At 35.9% G+C, this 21,080-nt stretch overlaps 1 protein-coding gene across 4 annotated transcripts in view; it reads left to right on the forward strand.

The window, feature by feature from the left end:
* plch2a (phospholipase C, eta 2a) overlaps nucleotides 1-21,080 on the forward strand; it is a 140,627-nt gene that overhangs the window by 110,068 nt on the left and 9,479 nt on the right. For all 4 annotated transcript variants that reach the window (XM_016489536.1, XM_016489537.1, XM_016489535.1 and 1 more), the window contains 16 exons: nucleotides 3,017-3,187; nucleotides 5,078-5,171; nucleotides 5,985-6,188; nucleotides 6,484-6,604; nucleotides 9,018-9,189; nucleotides 11,539-11,646; nucleotides 12,848-13,000; nucleotides 14,296-14,394; nucleotides 14,689-14,789; nucleotides 14,879-14,964; nucleotides 16,645-16,830; nucleotides 17,130-17,237; nucleotides 17,535-17,659; nucleotides 18,845-18,929; nucleotides 20,008-20,154; nucleotides 20,291-20,370. In XM_016489536.1, coding sequence (XP_016345022.1) covers nucleotides 3,017-3,187; nucleotides 5,078-5,171; nucleotides 5,985-6,188; nucleotides 6,484-6,604; nucleotides 9,018-9,189; nucleotides 11,539-11,646; nucleotides 12,848-13,000; nucleotides 14,296-14,394; nucleotides 14,689-14,789; nucleotides 14,879-14,964; nucleotides 16,645-16,830; nucleotides 17,130-17,237; nucleotides 17,535-17,659; nucleotides 18,845-18,929; nucleotides 20,008-20,154; nucleotides 20,291-20,370 — 2,040 coding nt within the window. The remainder of the gene's footprint in view (nucleotides 1-3,016; nucleotides 3,188-5,077; nucleotides 5,172-5,984; nucleotides 6,189-6,483; nucleotides 6,605-9,017; nucleotides 9,190-11,538; nucleotides 11,647-12,847; nucleotides 13,001-14,295; nucleotides 14,395-14,688; nucleotides 14,790-14,878; nucleotides 14,965-16,644; nucleotides 16,831-17,129; nucleotides 17,238-17,534; nucleotides 17,660-18,844; nucleotides 18,930-20,007; nucleotides 20,155-20,290; nucleotides 20,371-21,080) is intronic.

Here is a 21,080-nt window from a genome sequence, read left to right on the forward strand (position 1 = left end):
AAATCAGTAAATAACCTAGCAACCACTCAAAATACATTAGCAACCGCATAGCAAAACCCTGACATCCACCAACAGCACTCTTTTTTCTTTTTTTAGCATCTATTGTATAAAAAGTTCCCTTTTTGATTTTGCTATGTATTTGTTTAAAGAGACCATAATTTCTATACCTCAGTCTGATATACACACAGGAAGTGATGTCAGCTCCTCGGAGGGAGCATTGTGAATGTGGCTCTTCTAAGCAGCTTCAGTGTGTGTGACCTGTTTTCACGCTTCTCTCCATAAAGCACCAATTCTCAGGTGCTTAGCTCAGGGTTTATTACATCCTCCACGCCTCGGCTCACCGCAAGCCTTTATGTGTGTGTTTGACTCAGCAGCTCTCTGGATCAGCGCCGGCATCTGAGCCTGGGATTCACTGAGCTGAGAAAACACTTTTGGGCTCTTATGGGCTGAGAGCTGTAGGAGATGTGGAGGCGCTGTTGTTTTCTAGGGGTTTGATTTTCCGCGTGGCGGGGGTTTAATTGTGACAGTGGGCTGCTGCTGTTGAATGAGCCGTTTCTCCAGTTGATTGAAGAGCTGCTGCTGGTTTATCCTCCATCATAACTAATGATCAGTCACTGAAGTCAGGCATTAGGAAGCAAATCTACCCACAACTGTGCATTACTGTTTTACAGACGTTCACCTAAATATTTAAATTTTAACTAAAATGATTACAGTCCATAAACCCTTTGGACTACAAGCTGTTCTTTTTTTTTTTTTTTTTTTTTTTTTTTTTTTTTTTTTTCAAAAAATCCTGGAAAAAAAAAAAATTATACTCTGTTCTTTTTTTTTTTTTTTTTTCAAAAAGGAAGGATTAAAAAAAAGAATATGCAGAAAATGTATTAGAATGTACTGAAAGTGATAAACAGTTTCTGCATGAAATCTCTTTACAAAAACAAAGTCCTGGTTGAGGCCTAAAAACACAATAGAGTCAAAGTCAGATATGAGTGTTATGTGTTGGTCATATAATCACTCGCACGATGAAGGAGAGTAACTGGAAATAGACTTTAATCACAAACTTAGAGACACATATCAAACATATATAAACAAACAGACAGAGACAAAGGGTGAACTAAGGGTTTAAGTACAAACCCAGATAGCAAAATGACTCCGGAGCGGATCCGCCCCGGAGTCACCACAAGCTCCGGAAAGGATCCGCAAAACGGGTCCGTATCGGAGTCCACTTGCACAGCGCAACAGATCCGGAACAGATAAGGATTACGGATCCGGACCGGATCCGGTCCATACCCTACCCGGATGCGCTAATAAACCAGTTCATCTGGCCCGGATCCAATCCGGACCCGTTGATAAAGAAACGGATCCGAATCGGATCTGATCAGGACCCGCTGGTTAAGTAACTCATCCGGACCGGATCCGATCTGGACCTGTTCATTTAGTGGGTCTATACCGTATTTAAAATTGGTAATCTGGCCAAAACTAGCTATGGAAATACCTAAAATAGAGCCAACAGTCTAAATAGGCCTGATATTACTCAAATCTGCGATAATGCTAATACGCTGAAGAGCTAACGTTCCACAACGCGATTTCACAATTAAAAATGCCAACAAAGCGATTAACTACTTTATTAACCTTGATGTTACTGGCAACTGTACATATAAGCATATTTTTAAAAAACGCGTTCGGATTGCTAATCCGCGCCGTGTCCATAATGAGTCCGCTAACTAACAGCGCGCTGTCCGGAGGCGGGGCATATTCTGGGCGAATGACCGAACAGAGTCTGACAGTACCACGCAGCTGCCGATTTGAGGGCGGATCCGCCCCGGAGTCTGTTGCTGTCAGGGAAGGAACTGATGAGTTAATTATTAATCAGACAACAGGTGAACATAATGACGAAATAAGACAACTCAGGAAAAACTAGGTCAAATATGGTAGACAGAAAGCACGTTACAATGAGGAGGATAACTCTAAACTGTTTAGTAAAAAATGTGAATTCATGTGAATTGGTAATTTTGGTAACACTTTATTGTAAGGTCCAATCCTCACTATTAACTAACAATTAACTACAACTTTTAAACTCCTAATTACTGCTTATTAATAGTAAGTATGGTAGTTTAGGTATGGGGTAGAATTAAGGGATCAAAAATATGGTCATGCTGAATAAGGCATTATTATGTGATATATAAGTACTAATAAACAGCCAATATGCTAGTAATATACATGCCAATAAGCAACTAGTTATTAGTGAGAAATGGTCCTTAAAATAAAGTGTTACCTTGCTCTTTTCCATACAATGAAGGTAAATTAGTATTCTCACGGTCAAACTATAAAAAGGACAAAAAGGCACCGAGATTCACAAAGAGCTTCACAAAAGCGGATCAACTTATGTACCAAATTCTGAATCGTCTGAATAGCTTGATGTGAGAACCAAACCATAATTTCAGTTGTTATTCACTGAAAATCTTCCCTTTCACCAGAGTTCCAAAGCACACAAAAGCCATTTGGCATCAACTTCAAAAATCTTGATATATGAATAATACATGAAAGCGACTGAGAAAGGAAAGCTGTGAAACTGTTCCTCACACAAACTCCTCATGATTTCAGAAGATGTGGAATATTGCACACGAGTCATATAAGCTACTTTTATGGTTTATTTTTGGTGATTTGACCTGTGTTTTGTAACTGGCAGCCCCTGGACACGTTATGCTTTTATTGTATGGAAAAGAGCAGCGTGAACATTCTGCTAAACTTCTCGTTTTGGGTTCCACGATAGAAAAGCCCTTAAATATCTCAGTGCCTCAATGACACAATGTTTTATGACCCGCTTACCTCAGGGATACAACTAGCCGTATAAAACAATACCACATCTCCCCATTAATGAAAAGTGTAATATCCCAATCCTTAATTTTCCTTGTTATGTTTTGTAAACTCTTAATTGATAATTCAAGGACCTAATAACATTCTTGGAGGTTTTCCATCTCACTGATCTCAATCTCAGTCTTTCTCCATCACTGATCTTTAGGAGGCAGACACTGATGACAACCAGGGCACTTTGGGATTTGAGGAGTTCTGCTCTTTCTATAAGATGATGTCAACGCGGCGCGATCTGTACCTGCTGATGCTCACCTACAGCAACCATAAAGACCACCTGGACACAGATGACCTCAAACGCTTCCTCGAGACTGAACAAAAGGTAATAAAGTAGCAGGTACCTCGAAGCATCTGTTGTGTGTGTTGTTTTCATGTCCTACTTATTAACTCAAGCACATCATTTGATAGACTTGATGAAAATACAGCGCGTCCTTTCTATGCTAATGTAACCATTTCACCAACATTTCGGACTGTCCTCACACACACACTCTCAAATCTCCTCTTTCATGGTTTTGAAGAACAGCACAGAATTCAATAAAGCTTTGCTAAGTGGGAAGGCTTAAGCTTTATTTGAATTTTTAGTAGTAGCCTGAAACACTAAGACGACATTAACAGGTCATTCACACTGAAAAATTAAATATACACTTGCAGTGGTTATGAATTTCATAAATGAGTGACCTTGTTTACACATAAATATTGAGGTGTGAGTCTAGTTTCTCAACTTTATGGGGCATATAAAGCTCTTTTTGGAATTAATATGCACCTTCAGGAAATGGTGTGCATCTACCTGTGGTCAAATGATTATAAAATTGTGATATGAAGAATTAACACTGGTTAATGAGAAAAGAGTTGACCTCATCAACCACACATTATGTGTGAGTAATTTTTTCACATATACTTTATATTCATTCTGAGCTCCGCCATATTTGTCTGCATTGAGAGACTACAATTGAAAAAAAATTCACACGACAGCTCTTTTTTACGGCTCATTTTTAAGAGGTGATAAAAATGCTCGTGTAAATGTTATGCATCAACTATGCAACATTAACATTGTTTCAGTTTTTATAAATTGTTTATAAAAACATTCAGGAAATTATTGTATGTTTTATTCAGGAAATTATTGTATGTGACATTTATTATGATCATATGCACATATTTTTAAAGATGCCTCCGGACTCTAAACTGATTTGTGATTTAAAATGGAATCACAATGAACTTACAGTCGTCTCAAGTGAATTGATATGTTAACAAGTATGAATGTTATTCTGCTGTTCATTAACCTATGTAACCTCATTTGCAAAATCGCCTCTAGTGGTAAATTGTCATATTACTTCAAACAGGCAAATACAAAATCCACATGATGTTTGATTCAAGTGCTGTTTCAAGTAAGCAGTCGACAAAAGCTGATGTTTCAGGTGGTCATTAAAATCTCATTAAATGTTTAAATGCATTCATGTACAGCATTATAAAGCACCAGCATGCAGTCAAATTGAAATTGAAAACAAAAAGCCCACCGTGAACTATATAAAATGAGAAATTTAGCATTTCAAGCAAATGGTACCACTCAGAGTGAGCCTTTCTTCATGATAACACTTCACTCTCGTTGGTCTCAAGTAGTTACCAGCAGAAAAAAAGTGTCCCTCATCAAATGCCATCGTTAGTTTCTTAAAGGGCTCATAAGATCCGATTTCAATTTTTCCTTTCTCTTTGGAGTGTTACAAGCTCTTGGTAAAGAAGATCTGTAAAGTTTCAAAGAAAAAAGTCTCAAATCCAAAGAGATATTCTTTATAAAAGTTAAGAGAAAAACAGAGCTTAGAATAACGTAGACCGATTTAAGATTTAAGTTAAACCAGCAGCTAATCATCAGCAAGAGTGTTGATGCACTGCGCGGTTTACTGGCAGGATCCCGCCATCCCCCGCTGCATTAGCTGAAGGAAAGATCTGACACTGACTGGCGTGGATGGGCATCTCATTGACTAATCAGTCCATTTAAACACCGGCTGTTAGGCGTCACAATCAGACTCCAGAGCGGAGATGGGCTAGTTGTGAGAGCATGGCTCCCCGTGGTGTTATTTTCACTTATTTCACAAGTAATATGAATAAAAATTAACTTTGATTTAATTTGATGGCTGTATAGTAGCTGTTTTGAATGCATTGTAAGTGTTTGATCATTCACCTGTTTTTCTTTCTTTACCGTTTGTTTGTGTTTCAGATGACAAATGTCTCAAAGGAGCACTGCGTCAAAATTGTGTCCAAGTTTGAGCCTTGTCCTGATAACCAGACACTGGGTGTCCTGGGTATTGACGGTACGCACTTTTTATTTCTTTTGCCAGTCCTTTCAGTAGGAATCCATTCAATGGACCCTTTTTATGGACTGTGATGATGCATTTCCATCTTCATTTTTGTGAACATCTTCATTTTTTACAAACATTAATGTACATTTATAACACTCAATGTTGTGTTTTATTACCTTGGCACTCTGCGTGAGTGTTTTTAATACAATGACTTTAATACAATGACTGATATTTTTTAACACTGTACTTCTATACCTCACAGTCTTGTTTTCATTCCCGTCAAAAATTAAATATGTTGCTACCCTGGTGAAGGTCTATTTTTAGTATAAAACAAATGTTGCTGAAATTATTTAGGAAATAAACATAGACGTGAATAATAAATTGTGCAAAATATCTAGAATATAGAACTATAAAATGTGCATTGATTGTAAAGGATTCCTATTATGGGTCCCTTTTAGGGTCTAAATCCTATTATGGGATTTGTTGTTGAAATGTATTTAACCACACTGTAAAAAAGAAGAAAGAAAGAAAAAAACTAACTTAAGTTTATTTGCAGTCCCAATGGCAATTTTAAGCTAATTGCTTTTTTATTAACCACTTTGAATTGAATTGCTAGTGATGAAAATCAAGCCAAAACTGACAGGTTAAATGAATGGAAACAAAGATTACAAAATGATGACAGCATCTTATATTGGTAGATGCTTTGCTTTTCAAGACTTCATGGCATTATTTTTTTTTATTGTGCTTCATCACTGTTATATCAGAGAAGTGACTGGAAAATATTTATGTCAGGATTTCACAATTGCCTCTAACTGTACCTCACAGGTTTTACAAATTACATGCGCAGTCCTGCTGGGGACATCTTCAACCCTGAGCATTACGAGGTGAACCAGGACATGACGCATCCCCTCAGTAACTACTTCATCGCTTCCTCCCACAACACCTACCTGATGGGCGACCAGCTCATGTCCCAGTCTCGGGTGGATATGTACGCCTGGGTGCTGCAGGCTGGCTGCAGATGTGTGGAAGGTGAGATTGATCTGATTTTCTACTGCTTTTTTGGTGCTTCTTCCTAAGTGAATCAGTGTGTGTGGATTTCCACATTTTGCAATCCAAAAGATCTTTGAAGTTCTTTGCATGATTTTGATATGCTTTAGATTTGTTTAGAAACATGTATTTTGTTTGGAGAAATATATATTTTATATTTGTTATAAATATATCATTTACATTATTTTATATTATAAAAATAATATAAATGAACTTTAAATTTATTTTATGCATTTTTTTAAAACAACAACATTTTTTCTTTAATATCATCCTTTAGTGGATTGCTGGGATGGACAGGATGGTGAACCAATCGTACATCATGGCTACACCCTGACTTCCAAAATCCTCTTTAAAGATGTTATCGAGACCATCAACAAATATGCATTCATCAAAAACCAGTAAGAGACACAGACTATATTGGATATTAACTGATTCAGAAGGTTATTAGACAGTAGATATTAATCGACTGAGATATAAACAGCTGATTAGTGTCACAAGCCAGATTTCTGAGGGGGGTTTTTTTCAACCTAAGAGTCTCAGATGAGAAGAGGCTATCAATCTGTAACACAACCAATGTGCATAACAATATATGTAACTATTATTATTATTTTATTTTATTTTTTATTTTTATGTATTTATTTATTTTATTTTTGAGAAAATACAATATCTAGTGTGTGTTTTATTATTATAATTATTATGATTAACAAATGCAGGGCTGTGCATGGTTGTTCATGTTGATGGCTTTTTTTCTACTTTAGTAATACAATTTAAATAATTTATCAATTTCTCTATCGGTGAACAAATTACATTAAGGAGATGATTTTAAGAGAAATCATAAGCTAAAACACAATTATATTTTTATTGGATATTTATTTATTGATTGATTGATTGATTTCCATATTGCATTATATCTAGCTTTGAACACCATGCTTTCAAAGTATAATTTTCACATTGATCTATATCATTGAATATCATGATATATCATATTAGTGCAAAGTTGTTGTTTTTTACTTTGAGGAGTCTTCCAAAGACAATTATTACTCTGCAGTCTGTCTGAGCATTCCTTCAAGTTTCAATCCTGAAGGTTTATGTGTCCGACTGCTGGCAGTGAAGGACAGTCACTTCTAGCCCACAGACAGTCACAATGTCTTTGTAAAATCCCATTCTCTGAGCCTGAAGACAGCGCTGTTGAGGTCCAGGGAGTGTGTGAACGTGTGTGTCCGCATGAACATTTCACACTGACAGCATGTTTCCTCCATCACTATGACTTTCAGGTGTTGCTGTTACTAAAGCTGATAATCCAATAAAGCCGTATGCTGTCAAGGGTTCTTGGGGGTCGCAGTAAACAAAAAGCAATTTTTAGACAATGTCTCACACATATGTCAGATGCGATATGTGTCTATTTGGCTTGCCACTTTAGCTTGTTTAGGTTTAGAAATGGCAATGACAGTAAAAGTGCACATTTACAGCAGTATGTGTCAGTATCCGGAGCTATTTGTTTTCACTTATGGATTATGTATCAAGGTTTTTTTGTACCAAAAACAATCTGTGCTTTCCACAAATAGAGTACGAAATATGACCTGAAATCACTGAAAATAATTATTGCTTAACCATTAGAAATATTGTTTTGTCCACCTCAGACAAGGAACAGCTAAATATAATATGAGTTGTTTTATTTTGTATGTTAATGTGCTCTGAAGAGTTCTGAATAAGCCACTTTGAACACGTTTTAATTGGAAGCTGCCATTTTAAGCCTTCTGTCTCACAATTTAATGGCATTTTAATTTAAAAGAGACATATTATGCCCCTTTTTACAATATGTAATATACGTCTCTGGTGTCCCCAGAATGTGTCTGTGAAGTTTCAGCTGAAAATACTCCACAGATCATTTATTATATAATTTTGAAAATGCCTATTTTGAGTGGAAGCAGAAACACGCTGTTTTTCGGGCCTGTCTCTTTAAATGCAAATGAGCTGCTGCTCCCCGCCCCCTTTTCCAGAATAGAGCTGCGCCATTACAGCTGGTATCTGCTATAAACATCTGTTTTGGTTCTGATTATCATATTTATAGTGCTGAAATCATGCGTTTTAAACCATACGAGTTAAAACTTCTGATATATGGTTTTCTGAGAGCACACATCCAAAGCACACGCACAGAAAGCGGCTGTCACAGCATGTGAGTACTAAACTAAGTTCTCATTCACACACAAGTTTACCTTAAAAACACACATGATTTACAAAAACAGTCAGTTATGTCTGTGAATGTAAACAGCTGGGAAATAATTCACGTTTTAGATCTGTGTGGCAGCAGCAATATACAGTAAATAAATCAATAAATCCACTGCTCTGTTGTCTCCTCTGAGGCTGGGACTGTAAATAGTGTTCTGTCCTAATCTGTGCAGCCAAAGACAGAACAGTTAGCATGTTTTGCTCAAACTTTCGCCATGGCATTAGAACTAGTACACCGTTGTCGCTTGCAAAAACACAATAACGGTGCCGTGGGTGGAAACTTACAGATTAAGGGGCGGTAATATTATAATGAGATCCCTTTGTCACGTCACCAAGGGAGCGAAATCAGACGCGCTCGTTTTCTCAGACGCTTGCAGAAAAAGGCTTCCCAAAACAAAGTTACTGGGTTAATCTTTTTCACGTTTCCTTGGTTGGTAGATGCACCGGGGACCTGATTATAGCACTTAAAACCTGGAAAAGTCAGATTTTCATGATATGTCACCTTTTAAGTATTTTTAACAGGTGTTTTAGACTCACTATTATCGTAGATCTGTAAATGGATGTTTTGTACTGTTTCCTCAGGTTTCCAGTGATTCTGTCCATTGAGAATCACTGCAGCGTCCCTCAGCAGAAGAAGATGGCTCAGTATCTGACTGAAGTGTTGGGTGATAAACTGGACGTGTCCTCCATCCCTGCCGACCCATCTGGACTTCTGCCTTCACCTGAAGCCCTAAAAGGCAAAATACTCATCAAGGTAAGCATCTAAATGTTTTTATGTCAACCCTATGGAGCAAATCTATGGTCATTTTCAGATGATGGTCAGATGTTTTCATGATGTAAATCAGCTTGCATGATGTAATTGCTTGCAATGCATGCATTGATTTATGAAAGATGTTTTGAAGCATTATTTTAGATTAAGATTTCAACCTCTAGATGAGCAAAGTCAAGTTGTAATTATAAACATATACTGTATAATTAACCAAAAAACTTAAATTAAAAATACTAGAATAGACTATGTAAAAATAAGCTTTACATTTATTTTACGCAAATTATTTTTTTTTTTCAAATAGTTACAATGTAGTAATATGCTCTCAATTCTATAGGTTATTTTATTTGTTATGTATTTTGCTTTCTTTTATGGTTGTTATAGTTTTCGTTTATTGTTTTGGTGCTTGGCGTATTGCTTGTTTTTCTCTGAAAAGTATGCTCAGTTTTTGTGTAATTTGTAACTTTTTTCCAAAGGGTGAGTGAAATCAATTCACAAGATTAATTAGGATATCATGTGATTAACGTTTCAAAATATTTTGTTACTAATATCATATTCTATGCATAATTATTTGAAGTGTTAGTAACATCACATTTTGAGTTTTGTCCTTTTTTTGCACAGTTGTTGGTCTTTTTCTATCAGAAAACCTTTTTAGAGCAGCAAAACAGAAGAGTCTTAATGATATCAAATCTATTTGCTGAAGTGCAGCCCTCTCCTGTGCTTTTAATAAAGTGTGAGGGTTGAAAATCGGGCCGTAGATGTAGCAGCTCGGCAAGTGAGTTGGCGCTATAATTGAAGACAGACTGGCGTTCCCACCAGAGAGTGAATCCTGAACTGCAAACTGGGCCAGCCGGTGGTATTGACAAATTGCTCTGCACAGATCATGGAGCACGTGGACAGACCGCGTGTTTGGAAATACACTCGCATCGCAGCTCAATCACTGAATTTGACTGGACCGCTGCTTTGTTACCATTGAACAAGACTATAATTGTCAGACGCTGTTCCGTGTCGGTGTGTGTTTTCTTCCCCCATGTGCTCCTTGTTATGTTTATGCCCTTATTTGGTCTTTCCCGTTCCTGTCCTTATATTTATCATTTGTTCCAGGTGTTCCCCGTTCAGTTCCATTGATCCCAGGTGTGTCCAGTTAGTTTCCTGTGTATTTAAAGTGTGTTCTGCCCCTCGTTTCCCATCCGGTATTGTTCGTCTCACCCCAGTGCTACGTGTGCTTTCCTAGTGTTCTGTTTAATAAAGTTCTGTGATTATTGGATTCTCCTACGTCTCCACGTCTCCTCGCTCCAGCACAGTAGGCACGCATGATAATAATTCAATTGAAATCTTAAGTTTCATTTCTGTCTTAAATTTGACATAATGCGCATTTTAAGTAATGCAAAAGTTACAACCTGCAGTGATAGGTTCTGTACACTTTTTCAAATACTTAGAGTTGAATCACTGATGAAGAAAATCAAAAACTCATACAATTAATTGTAATTTTACAGTGTATGTTGATGAAATATAAAAAAGCCAATAATCAGAAAACGGGGTCAGACATTGTTTGACTGATGAACCACTATTGATTAACCCATTTCTGTATCTGGCTGCATCTATCTACCGCTGGCCTCTTTCTTTTAAAGTCCCTGTCAGTGTCAGCACTGCATTTCTGTAGTCAGTACATGAGAGTGCTGTTCTGTGCCAGTCAATCAGAGCATTTACTGATAAAGCAGCTTAAGTGGCGATGGGTCCCCTGGGTTGTAATTGTCTTGTAAGATGCTGTTACTGCTAGAAGACCCTTGGGCCAAAAACATTCCCTATTCAAGTATGCAAATGAAGACACAAATGCTTTGGGGATTTTTGCAGTGAGAAAGCTCAATACTCAAGGGGACGATAGTGTTTCCTTCAAATGTCTATGCCAGTAGACCAGACATGCTCTTATTCAGGCAGCTGCTATAAATATGTTTATAAAAACTAACTTGCTCAGCAAGATTTTCTGACTATAGAAACCGACTATAGAATAAGATGATTTACACTAAAGGCTGCTATAGCTCCCCTTGTTGAAGAACTGAGAAAACAATGTGATGAGAATTGGTTGCTGAAAATATTTGCATTCAAGCATTTGTGCGTAGATGTTAGTAAGGATTTGTCACCTTAAGACACCAACTCTTCAAATAACTTTCAGTATGAATGGCTTTTTACACTGGAATCCAGTTCTTCCAGTCTATTTTTGTTTGTGTTATCATATTATAGATTACCGCAGAGTTTACACCGAACTAGTGTTAGATATAAGTGAAAACACATTTCACAAATCTTGTATTGACATGTTTTCTGTATGTTTGTTCATAGGGTAAAAAACTGCCCCCAAATATAGACGAGGATGCAGAGGAGGGGGACGTGTCTGATGAAGACAGTGCTGATGAGATGGAGGACGACTGTAAGCTGATGAATGGAGATGTAAGTATTGCTAGATGGTGTGGCGCATTTTTAATTCTTTTTTTAATTTAAATTGAAAAAAAGTAGCTAATGTCCATTCAACACTGGAAATAGAAGATCGAAAATCGAGTGCATTGCATTATGGGATACACTATTATTACATGCAGTCCACTCTGTTGTATACTGCACATTTCCGCAAAGGCAGTAGATAATTCATCATACAGAATATAATATATTAGGAAGAAAAAGTAAGAATAGTATGTTAGTATTCTGAACAGCTCAACAGTTGTTGGAGGAGAGATTTAATATTGTCATGAAAATAATGTTGCAATGCAAATACCTTAACAGTCTTACAATTAGTCTTCATTTTCTTAATGCAAAATATATTTAGTTGTTGTTGTTTAATTATTAATATTTTTTGACCCACTTTATATTAAATGGCCTTAAAAACTATGTACTTGCATTTAAATTAATCATTTGGTACAATGCACTTATTGTGTACATACATGTATTTACATTGTACTTATTTAAAAAAATACCTGCATGTAATTACATCTGTAATTAATTTCTGTAATTACATTTATAATTACACAGTTGACCCATCCCTTACAACTTAACCCACCCTTAAACCTACCCATACCACCAAACCTGTCCCTAACCTTACCCGTATCCCACCTCAATAGCAGCAAAAGTGTTTTGCAATACAATATGAACACAATAAGTACATTGTACTTATTTTTTGATGTAAGTACATAGTAGTTAAGGCCACTTAATATAAAGTGGGACTATATTTTTTTATTTACTGCTGAAATATCACCTGGATATGTTCTTGAAAGTTTAATGAGATTCACCCTATAATCTTCGATTCTTCAAGTCCTTCCACATCTGTCATGTTCTTTTAGCAGGAGATTTCATTCATACTCTATGCACAAGGCTCTTAGTGAAATCTCAAAGACTCATGCATTTTGGATGAAAGCTCCTCTCTCTTAAGTGCCTTAATGTAAAAATAAAAGATGGCATTTTAGCAAGTGAATATTTGTCATGATTTTTTCTCTCCGTGTAAAATTAGGTCAAAGACTTGAGTTGAACTTACCTAGATATTTTGATGAATGGTTTTGACCTTCTTGTTCTCTGCAGATGTTATTACAATGCTAATTTTAAGACCATCAGTCCACCCGTGAGGTCCATTCGAATGCACTTCTCTCTCTGTCTCCCTTTCCAGACATCTATGAACAGGAAGCAGGCGGAAAATGTTGCCAAGAAAAAATTAGATAACCTCATGAAGGAGTCAAAGATTCGTGACCGGGAAGATCCGGACAGTTTTACCATCGCAGCCCTGCCTCCGGCGGGAAAACATGACAAATCACCGCTGAAGGTTAATATGCTGTACTTCACCCACAGCAACTATACATACATGTCACTCCTTCCTTTCCAGGAGAGGAACTGTTATCACATTTACTGACAAATTTACCTCATTCACTTTTGCTTGCGTTGCATTCTAGTTTTGTTCTATGTTAATGCATTTAGATCAATATAGTTTGTTTACTGTTGAATTAATCACTATTTTATACACTTATTAGTTTATGATTTTTAACACTAATTTTCACAGTAATTACCATGATAATCATACAAAAATACCGTATTTACTACAGTCTTACTGTATTATTCTCTTACCTTTCACTCATTTAAACTGTGCAGTAAGTGCTCTAATTAGGTTAGTTTTGCTCTTGTACAGATGTGTGTAGTGTGCTTATTTAAGGACTGACTCGAGGCTGATTCAGATAAGACACAGGATTGCACACAGAGGTTTTTTCGCAGAAGGCGCCACACCACCGTCCTTGACGGCCCACAGAGATACCGGCGAACATGCATAAGGCCCATATGCAATACATTTATAGCATTTTTCCCTTGATGTCCACCCTCTCCTTGACACCTAGAATTAAATCTGTAATTTAATTATCATGTACCCTTAAAACTAAAAATGTTGTAGATAAGTCCCATTTACTGCATATTTTGAATGAATTGGTTGCTACTGCCACCTAGTGACTGTTGTGAGTTATATTTGATAGGCAAAAACTTTGCTGACAAATCATGTTAAAATGTGAAAATATGATGCAACAGGCTTTTGAGGAATGTTTATTTGTTCATCTCAATCTCTCAATCAATCTACAGAGCTTTGATCACAAAACTAGCATTTAAATATCTTTCTAAGACATATTATTGGCAGATATAGAGTGACAACTGATATTTATATATATTTTATCTGCTGTACTGTTATAAAGCTCTCATCGATTTACATTCCAAGCTATCAGAATTTCACTGTACTGTTCGGCCATATAAATGTCAACTGCAACAAATTGCATATTTTTGCTCAGTTTGGGCCTCTGAATAAATTTTAAGTGTTGTTGTTTTTTTTACTCCTCGAGTCTGAGCTCAAGTCTGAACCATAAAAGCCTGATGTAACAAATATGATACTCAACAACAAAAAAAACATACAAACTTTAAGATTTTTTTTTTTTTTTAAGATTTGATTTTCAGTTCCATTTCAAAAATGTAGATTTGATGAATATTATTTTACATTTACTGTCATGATAATGTATTATATTTGGTATATTTAGGGTATATATTCCTGTCCATATTCTCACTGCAATGCATCTTTTTTTAATACAGGGAAAAGCAGAAGACAGCACTGACACTGGAGACGAGGGCAATATTGGTGGCAACAAACATCTGGCTAGATCTTTCATGGGGAGCTTCTCCAAACGCAAGGTAGTTTTACGAATAGATCAATGTGCATATGCACCCATACGAAACCAAACAATGTTTCCTTCCATAACAACATACTGCACACACTGAAAAATGCATCTGTCTTCTGCATACATCAATTATTCATACTAAATGAATGATTAATAGAAATAATAAAATGTGTATACGGCTCTCTGCAATACTACATTCAGCTGTGTAATAAATTCAGGGTTTATAATGACCAGCTGACTGTATCTTATATGTGACATGCTGACTTAATTAACACCGCATCACCTCAACTCCATCTGTTCACTGTAGAAAAAGACAAGTAAACTGAGGAAATCCTCCAGTTTTGAGGACACGGACACGGATCAGGAGAGCTCGAGCGGGGCGTCTAAAGCACCAGTGCATCATAGCAGGTACTGTTAGAATCGCTCATGGTGTTTGGACTTTTTAATATATTTTATGTTTCATTTTTGATGTCTGTAACTGTTATCTGTTTTAACAGAAAGAAAAAAACAATGAAGTTGTCAAGAGCACTTTCTGATCTGGTATACACGAAATCTGTGGGCACACCAGACTTTGATGCACAAGGTGAGAAGAACAGAAAACATTTGTGAAAATCTCAAACTGTGACATTCAGAATTACACAGTTGATGAAAAATGTATTTATTTAGGCTCTTAGAGTGCGACTTCATGGAGGGCCACTTACACAATCACAGAATCAATTAGAAATGTTTAATTTATTTTATTATTAATGGTTGTATATTAAAATTCAGTTTAAATATACGTTACACTGAAAAAACATTTGGAGTAGGATTTACTTGGACACAGTTTTCAAAGAAACAGCAAGTATCTAAGCAAGTCTAATAACATAGAATTTATAATTTTATAATACATAAAATGTACTACAATAATAGTTATATATATGTGACCTTGGACAACAAAACCAGTCATAAGGGTCAATTTTTGAAATTGAGATTTATACATCATCTGAAAGCTGATAAATAAGCTTTCCATTGATGTATGGTTTGTTAGGATAGGACAATATTTGGCTGAGATACAACTATTTGAATATCTAGAATCTGAGGGAGCAAACAAATCTAAATATTGAGAAAATCGCCTTTAAAGTTGTCCAAATTAAGTTCTTAGCAATGCATATTACTAATCAAATATTAAGTTTTGATGTATTTACGGTAGGAAATTTACTAAATATCTTCATGGAACATGATCTTTACTTAATATATTAATGATTTTTGGCATAAAAGAAAAATCAATAATTTTGACCCATACAATGTTTTTTTTTTTTGGCTATTGCTACAAATATACCCCAGCGACTTAAGGTTTTGTGCTCCAGGGTCATATATATGTATATATATACGGTGGGTACGGAAAGTATTCAGACCCCCTTACATTTTTCACTCTTTGTTATATTGCAGCCATTTGCTAAAATCATTTAAGTTAATTTTTTTTCCTCATTAATGTACACACAGCACCCCATATTGACAGAAAAACACAGAATTGTTGACATTTTTGCAGATTTATTAAAAAAGAAAAACTGAAATATCACATGGTCCTAAGTATTCAGACCCTTTGCTGTGACACTCATATATTTAACTCAGGTGCTGTCCATTTCTTCTGATCATCCTTGAGATGGTTCTACACCTTCATTTGAGTCCAGCTGTGTTTGATTATACTGATTGGACTTGATTAGGAAAGCCACACACCTGTCTATATAAGACCTTACAGCTCACAGTGCATGTCAGAGCAAATGAGAATCATGAGGTCAAAGGAACTGCCTGAAGAGCTCAGAGACAGAATTGTGGCAAGGCACAGATCTGGCCAAGGTTACAAAAAAATTTCTGATGCACTTAAGGTTCCTAAGAGCACAGTGGCCTCCATAATCCTTAAATGGAAGAGTCAATATGGGGTGCTGTGTGTACATTAATGAGGAAAAAAAATTAACTTAAATGATTTTAGCAAATGGCTGCAATATAACAAAGAGTGAAAAATTTAAGGGGGTCTGAATACTTTCCGTACCCACTGTATATATATATATATATGTCTGTATTGTTTTTATTTGTAAAGCGATTATTTATTTACAGTTTACATTTTTCAAATTAATAAACTGTTCCTTCATAATTTTTAAATGGCACTCTTTCTCTATGTAGTTCCAGCTGATCAGTTCTGATCAGTTTGAATGATCACGGTCCGGTCAGTATATGTCAGTGTATGTTGTCACATCTAATGCTTGTGTGTTGGGCTGTGTTGCAGTGGGCAGCAGCGGTTGGCAGGTGTCATCGATGAGTGAGACCAAAGCCCATCAGTTAATGCAGCAGAAGCCGGTGCAGTTCATGCGATTCAACCAGCACCAGCTCTCGCGTATCTACCCCTCCCCATACCGCGTGGACTCCAGCAACTTCAACCCACAGCCCTTCTGGAGCGCCGGCTGCCATCTGGGTATGCCAGTCCACCCACAAACAAATATTTCTGTTTAATGGAGAAACCAAGAAAAAACAGTATGTCTGAAACATACTGGGAACCTGCAGCTCACTGCTACACTGTGGTGTTTTAATAAATATGAAAATGGTTCAGTTCTTGGAAGACTACTGGATTTATAAGAATTTTTCTAATAATGAAAAGGGTACATTTTTGTTATGATTTCAGTTGATTAAATTGACATATACCTAACATCAGACATATTCTTGTAAAATTGAATCCTATAATAGTCAATGAATTTTTATGGCTTTTTTATGCAGTGGCTTTGAACTACCAGACAGAGGGCAGAGTGCTGCAGCTCAACAGAGCCAAATTTTATTGCAACGGCAACTGTGGTTACATCCTGAAACCTGCCTGTATGTGTGAAGGTGAGTTTCTACATTACTAGTTTGCTTGTTTTTTTGTTTTTTGTTTTTTTCAATGATAATATCAACAAATTGCATGCATTATAATAGAAGATTCCAGTACAAAACAATGTAATTTATCAAAGAAAACAAAATACAGTGGACAACAATTAATTTAGGGAGCATTTAATAGATCAAGTCGAAATCAAAGTCAGAGTTTGTAAATCTAAGAATTAGCAATGCAAACTAGGAAAAGAGTTGATGTTATGAAGTTATGATATGATTATGGAATTGTAAGTACAGAATTCTTTGTTCTCGCAGGTTCCTTTAATCCAGTGGCCGAGGATCCTTTACCAGGTCGGTTGAAAAAACAATTGGTTCTTAAGATCATCAGTGGCCAGCAATTACCCAAGCCTAAAGACTCCATGCTGGGTGACCGAGGAGAGGTAAATCAAAACATAGAACATAGAAAATGAGTGTCATGATTATAGTAGAACATTTCCAATCCCATTATAATCACTAAATCTGTCACTCACTACGGGTTTACCCTGATTTCACTGAGCCTGTGGATCAGATCGATTGATTTCCACCTCGATTTAAATCCCATATACGTTGCAAGCAAGCAACATATCATAACTCCAGAATTATTCTGAATCACGCTGCTTTTCATTTTAGTTCTAAAACTTATTTTGATTGTCAGGTTTCTTAAGCTCACACTACAGTAGTGAAACATAAAACATGCATCAGATTCCAGTTTTCAGTAACACTTTAGTATAGGGACCAATTCTCACTATTAACTAGTTGCTTATTAGCATGCCTATTATTAACATATTGGATGTTTATTAGTACTTGTAAAGCACATATTCTGCATGACCGTATTCTATATTCCTAATCCTACCCAATACCTAAACTTAACAACTACCTTACTAAGTATTAATAAGCAGCAAATTAGGAGTTTGAGACAAAAGTCGTAATTAATGGTTTGTTAATAGTGAGAATTGAACCTTAAAATTGTGTTACCAAGTTTTCTCATTATGACTGATACTGATAGGACTAATTTAAATGCCTCTGATTCTTCCTTGCAATTCATGCACAGCATGGAAATATATTTTAAATTTGGTTAATGCATTTAACTTCCATAATGTGAAGTATTTGAGTTAAACTGAATAAACTGAATAATGAAGTGGGACTTCATTTTATCAATTTATTCATTTTATTTAGGGTTTGAAAGGATTGTGAAGAGTAAGCTATGATATCCAAAAAAGATAAAAGACAGTTTTTTTTTCATTAGAATAATGTGCAATGATGATTCATGCACAGTAAGACTTGTAACATTTATTAAGAAAGTAAATGCCGTTCGTTTTTAAACACCCTGCATGTAATCAGACCTTCTCACAATCTGATAATAAAGCATGAAATCAGTTACTGAAAATTATACAATCATTGGACCATAGCAAATCATCATAAAGCCAAAGTAATAACAGTATACAAATCACTACTTAAGGACACAGAATTATATTTCTTTTAGGACTTTTATCTCGAAATGTTTAAAAAGGTATTGTAACCACAGTTCCATAGTTTGTTTTTGTATAGTTTTAAAGCTCTTTCAAATGTTTTTTTTTTTACTTTAGATAATTGACCCATTTGTGGAAGTGGAAATTATCGGTCTACCAGTGGATTGCTGCAAAGAGCAAACCAGGGTGGTTGATGACAATGGTGAGAGAGCAATGTCCCATGACAGATTTTATATTACGCACACAAACAACAACACAGCTTGCCATTTAAACTGTAATTGATGGGGGATTGGTCATTAAAGTATCATTAAACTGTGAGACCATTCTTTGGCGTGTTCATGTGTGTTTGTTTGGAAGAAGTGCAGTAAATTTATGCATGATACTTGCACTAGATCTAACCTCATATTGCATCTGTGCCACTAAACAATTCAATAATTCATGAACTTGAATTACATTTACATTTGCATTTATCTTCTTTGTAGGCTTTTTCTTACTAAAGCGACTCACAGGTGCATGTAGTGTGGCATTGAGGTAGCTAAAGATAAAAAAAGGAAAGTCACACAGATTTGAAGTGTCATCAAATGTTACTTGAAAAGTGGAGGCTAGATTTAGTCAGTAGGGGTGGTCATAATGGAACTTGACACATGTAGGGTACCAACATTTTTTGGATACTGTCAAATGCAGACTATCGAGGAATGTGTAGATGCAATCTTGTAAAGAGATAACCATGAGAGAGTGGCTAGGTGAAATAGAGGTTTTGGAAATGGGCTCATTTTCTGTATGTTTTGAAACATGAAGTGGCTGTAATGGCGATAATTTTGGAGAGGATTTGTGAGGAACCGCTCATTCTTGTATGGGTTGATTTCATAGTGACACCAGATGAAAAGGGAACAACATTGGCCCAAGGATAGAGCCCTGTGGGACCACAGAAGCTATAGGGTACAGGATATTGAAACTGATCTTTGTCAGCTTACATGTTAGAACTTTTTTGTCCAAGAAGCTAGAGCTGCTGTCAAATACAATGGACAAGTCCAAGAGAATAGCATTTGGGTGTAAAGGTACTCTGGCAGGTTTAAGTTATTCAGTCTCTCTGATGCAATCTATTTCAGTTAAGTGGCCTATTTTGTCTGGTTTGTCAAGGTCAAGCAGGTAATTTTGTTGGAGTGAAAATGGCAGGTGAATATGAATATTCTGATACCTCCAATCCTTTCTTCCTTTCCATTATTTCTGCATAAATTTATCCTATTTTATATTCCCCTTCCTCTATCTTTCTCTTTCAGGATTCAATCCTATGTGGGAGGAAACGCTCGTCTTCACTCTTCACATGCCAGAGATTGCTCTTATACGCTTCCTGGTTTGGGATCATGACCCAATTGGCCAAGATTTTATTGGCCAGAGGACCATTGCCTTTAACAGCATGATTCCTGGTACCAACTTTCATCTAGATACTACACTTCTTTTTATATTAGAAAAAGTATTGTGTGATATATCAGGCATTTGGAATATATGGTTTTTCAAATGTTGAGTGCATCCTTAATCAATATGCATATATTTGATTGTAAGGCTACCGGCATGTGTATTTGGAAGGCATGGAGGAAGCTTCCATCTTTGTTCATGTTGCAGTGAATGACATCACCAGTAAGGTGAGCACTTCGTGTGGTTCGCAGAAAGAAAAATGTTGGTGCTATTGTGCACAGAGAGCTGTATCTGGCATTGTTAATCTGAAAATGACAGTGTTCTCAAAATTCCTAATATTGTACAGTAAAAAATATGCTGTTTAAATATAATTTGTTGTAGACTGTCACAGAAGGCTCTTAGCACAGCTAAATGGGATTGTACACTTCATCAAAGAAATTGTTGATAAGTTAAAGATATCCTCCCTTCTATTTCTTACCTACTAATTTAAAGCCTTAATTTTATCAAAGTTTTTTTTTTCAGTTATTTATACTCATTTGTAGTAATTTCCACAAATATAGTACAAAATAGGACCTGAAACCAGTCATTTTCTTTTTCAACAAATGAACAGTAAAATGCTTCACTTGTTGATCATCAACATCAGGACGTCAAAATAAATTAGTTAAATTATATTTTATGGTTATAATAAATTATATGAACTGTTTTATTTTAAATTCATTTCATATGTGGTTTGTAACAGGTCTGAATAAAATCCTGATTTATGTGATTATATTCTGTTTTAGCAATGAATATTAAATAACAGCATAAACATCACATTTTTTAATTTATAAAATTAAAAAATTAAATGTAATCTTTTGCATGGGTAACATGATTGCAGATTCACACTAAGTTATGATATCAGTCAGTAGGAGCTGGCTAATTTGTGACTAAATAATTA

Source organism: Sinocyclocheilus anshuiensis, unplaced genomic scaffold, assembly GCF_001515605.1.
Source record: "Sinocyclocheilus anshuiensis isolate Anshui unplaced genomic scaffold, SAMN03320099.WGS_v1.1 scaffold158, whole genome shotgun sequence".
In the NCBI taxonomy this organism is placed as follows: Eukaryota; Metazoa; Chordata; class Actinopteri; order Cypriniformes; family Cyprinidae; genus Sinocyclocheilus; species Sinocyclocheilus anshuiensis.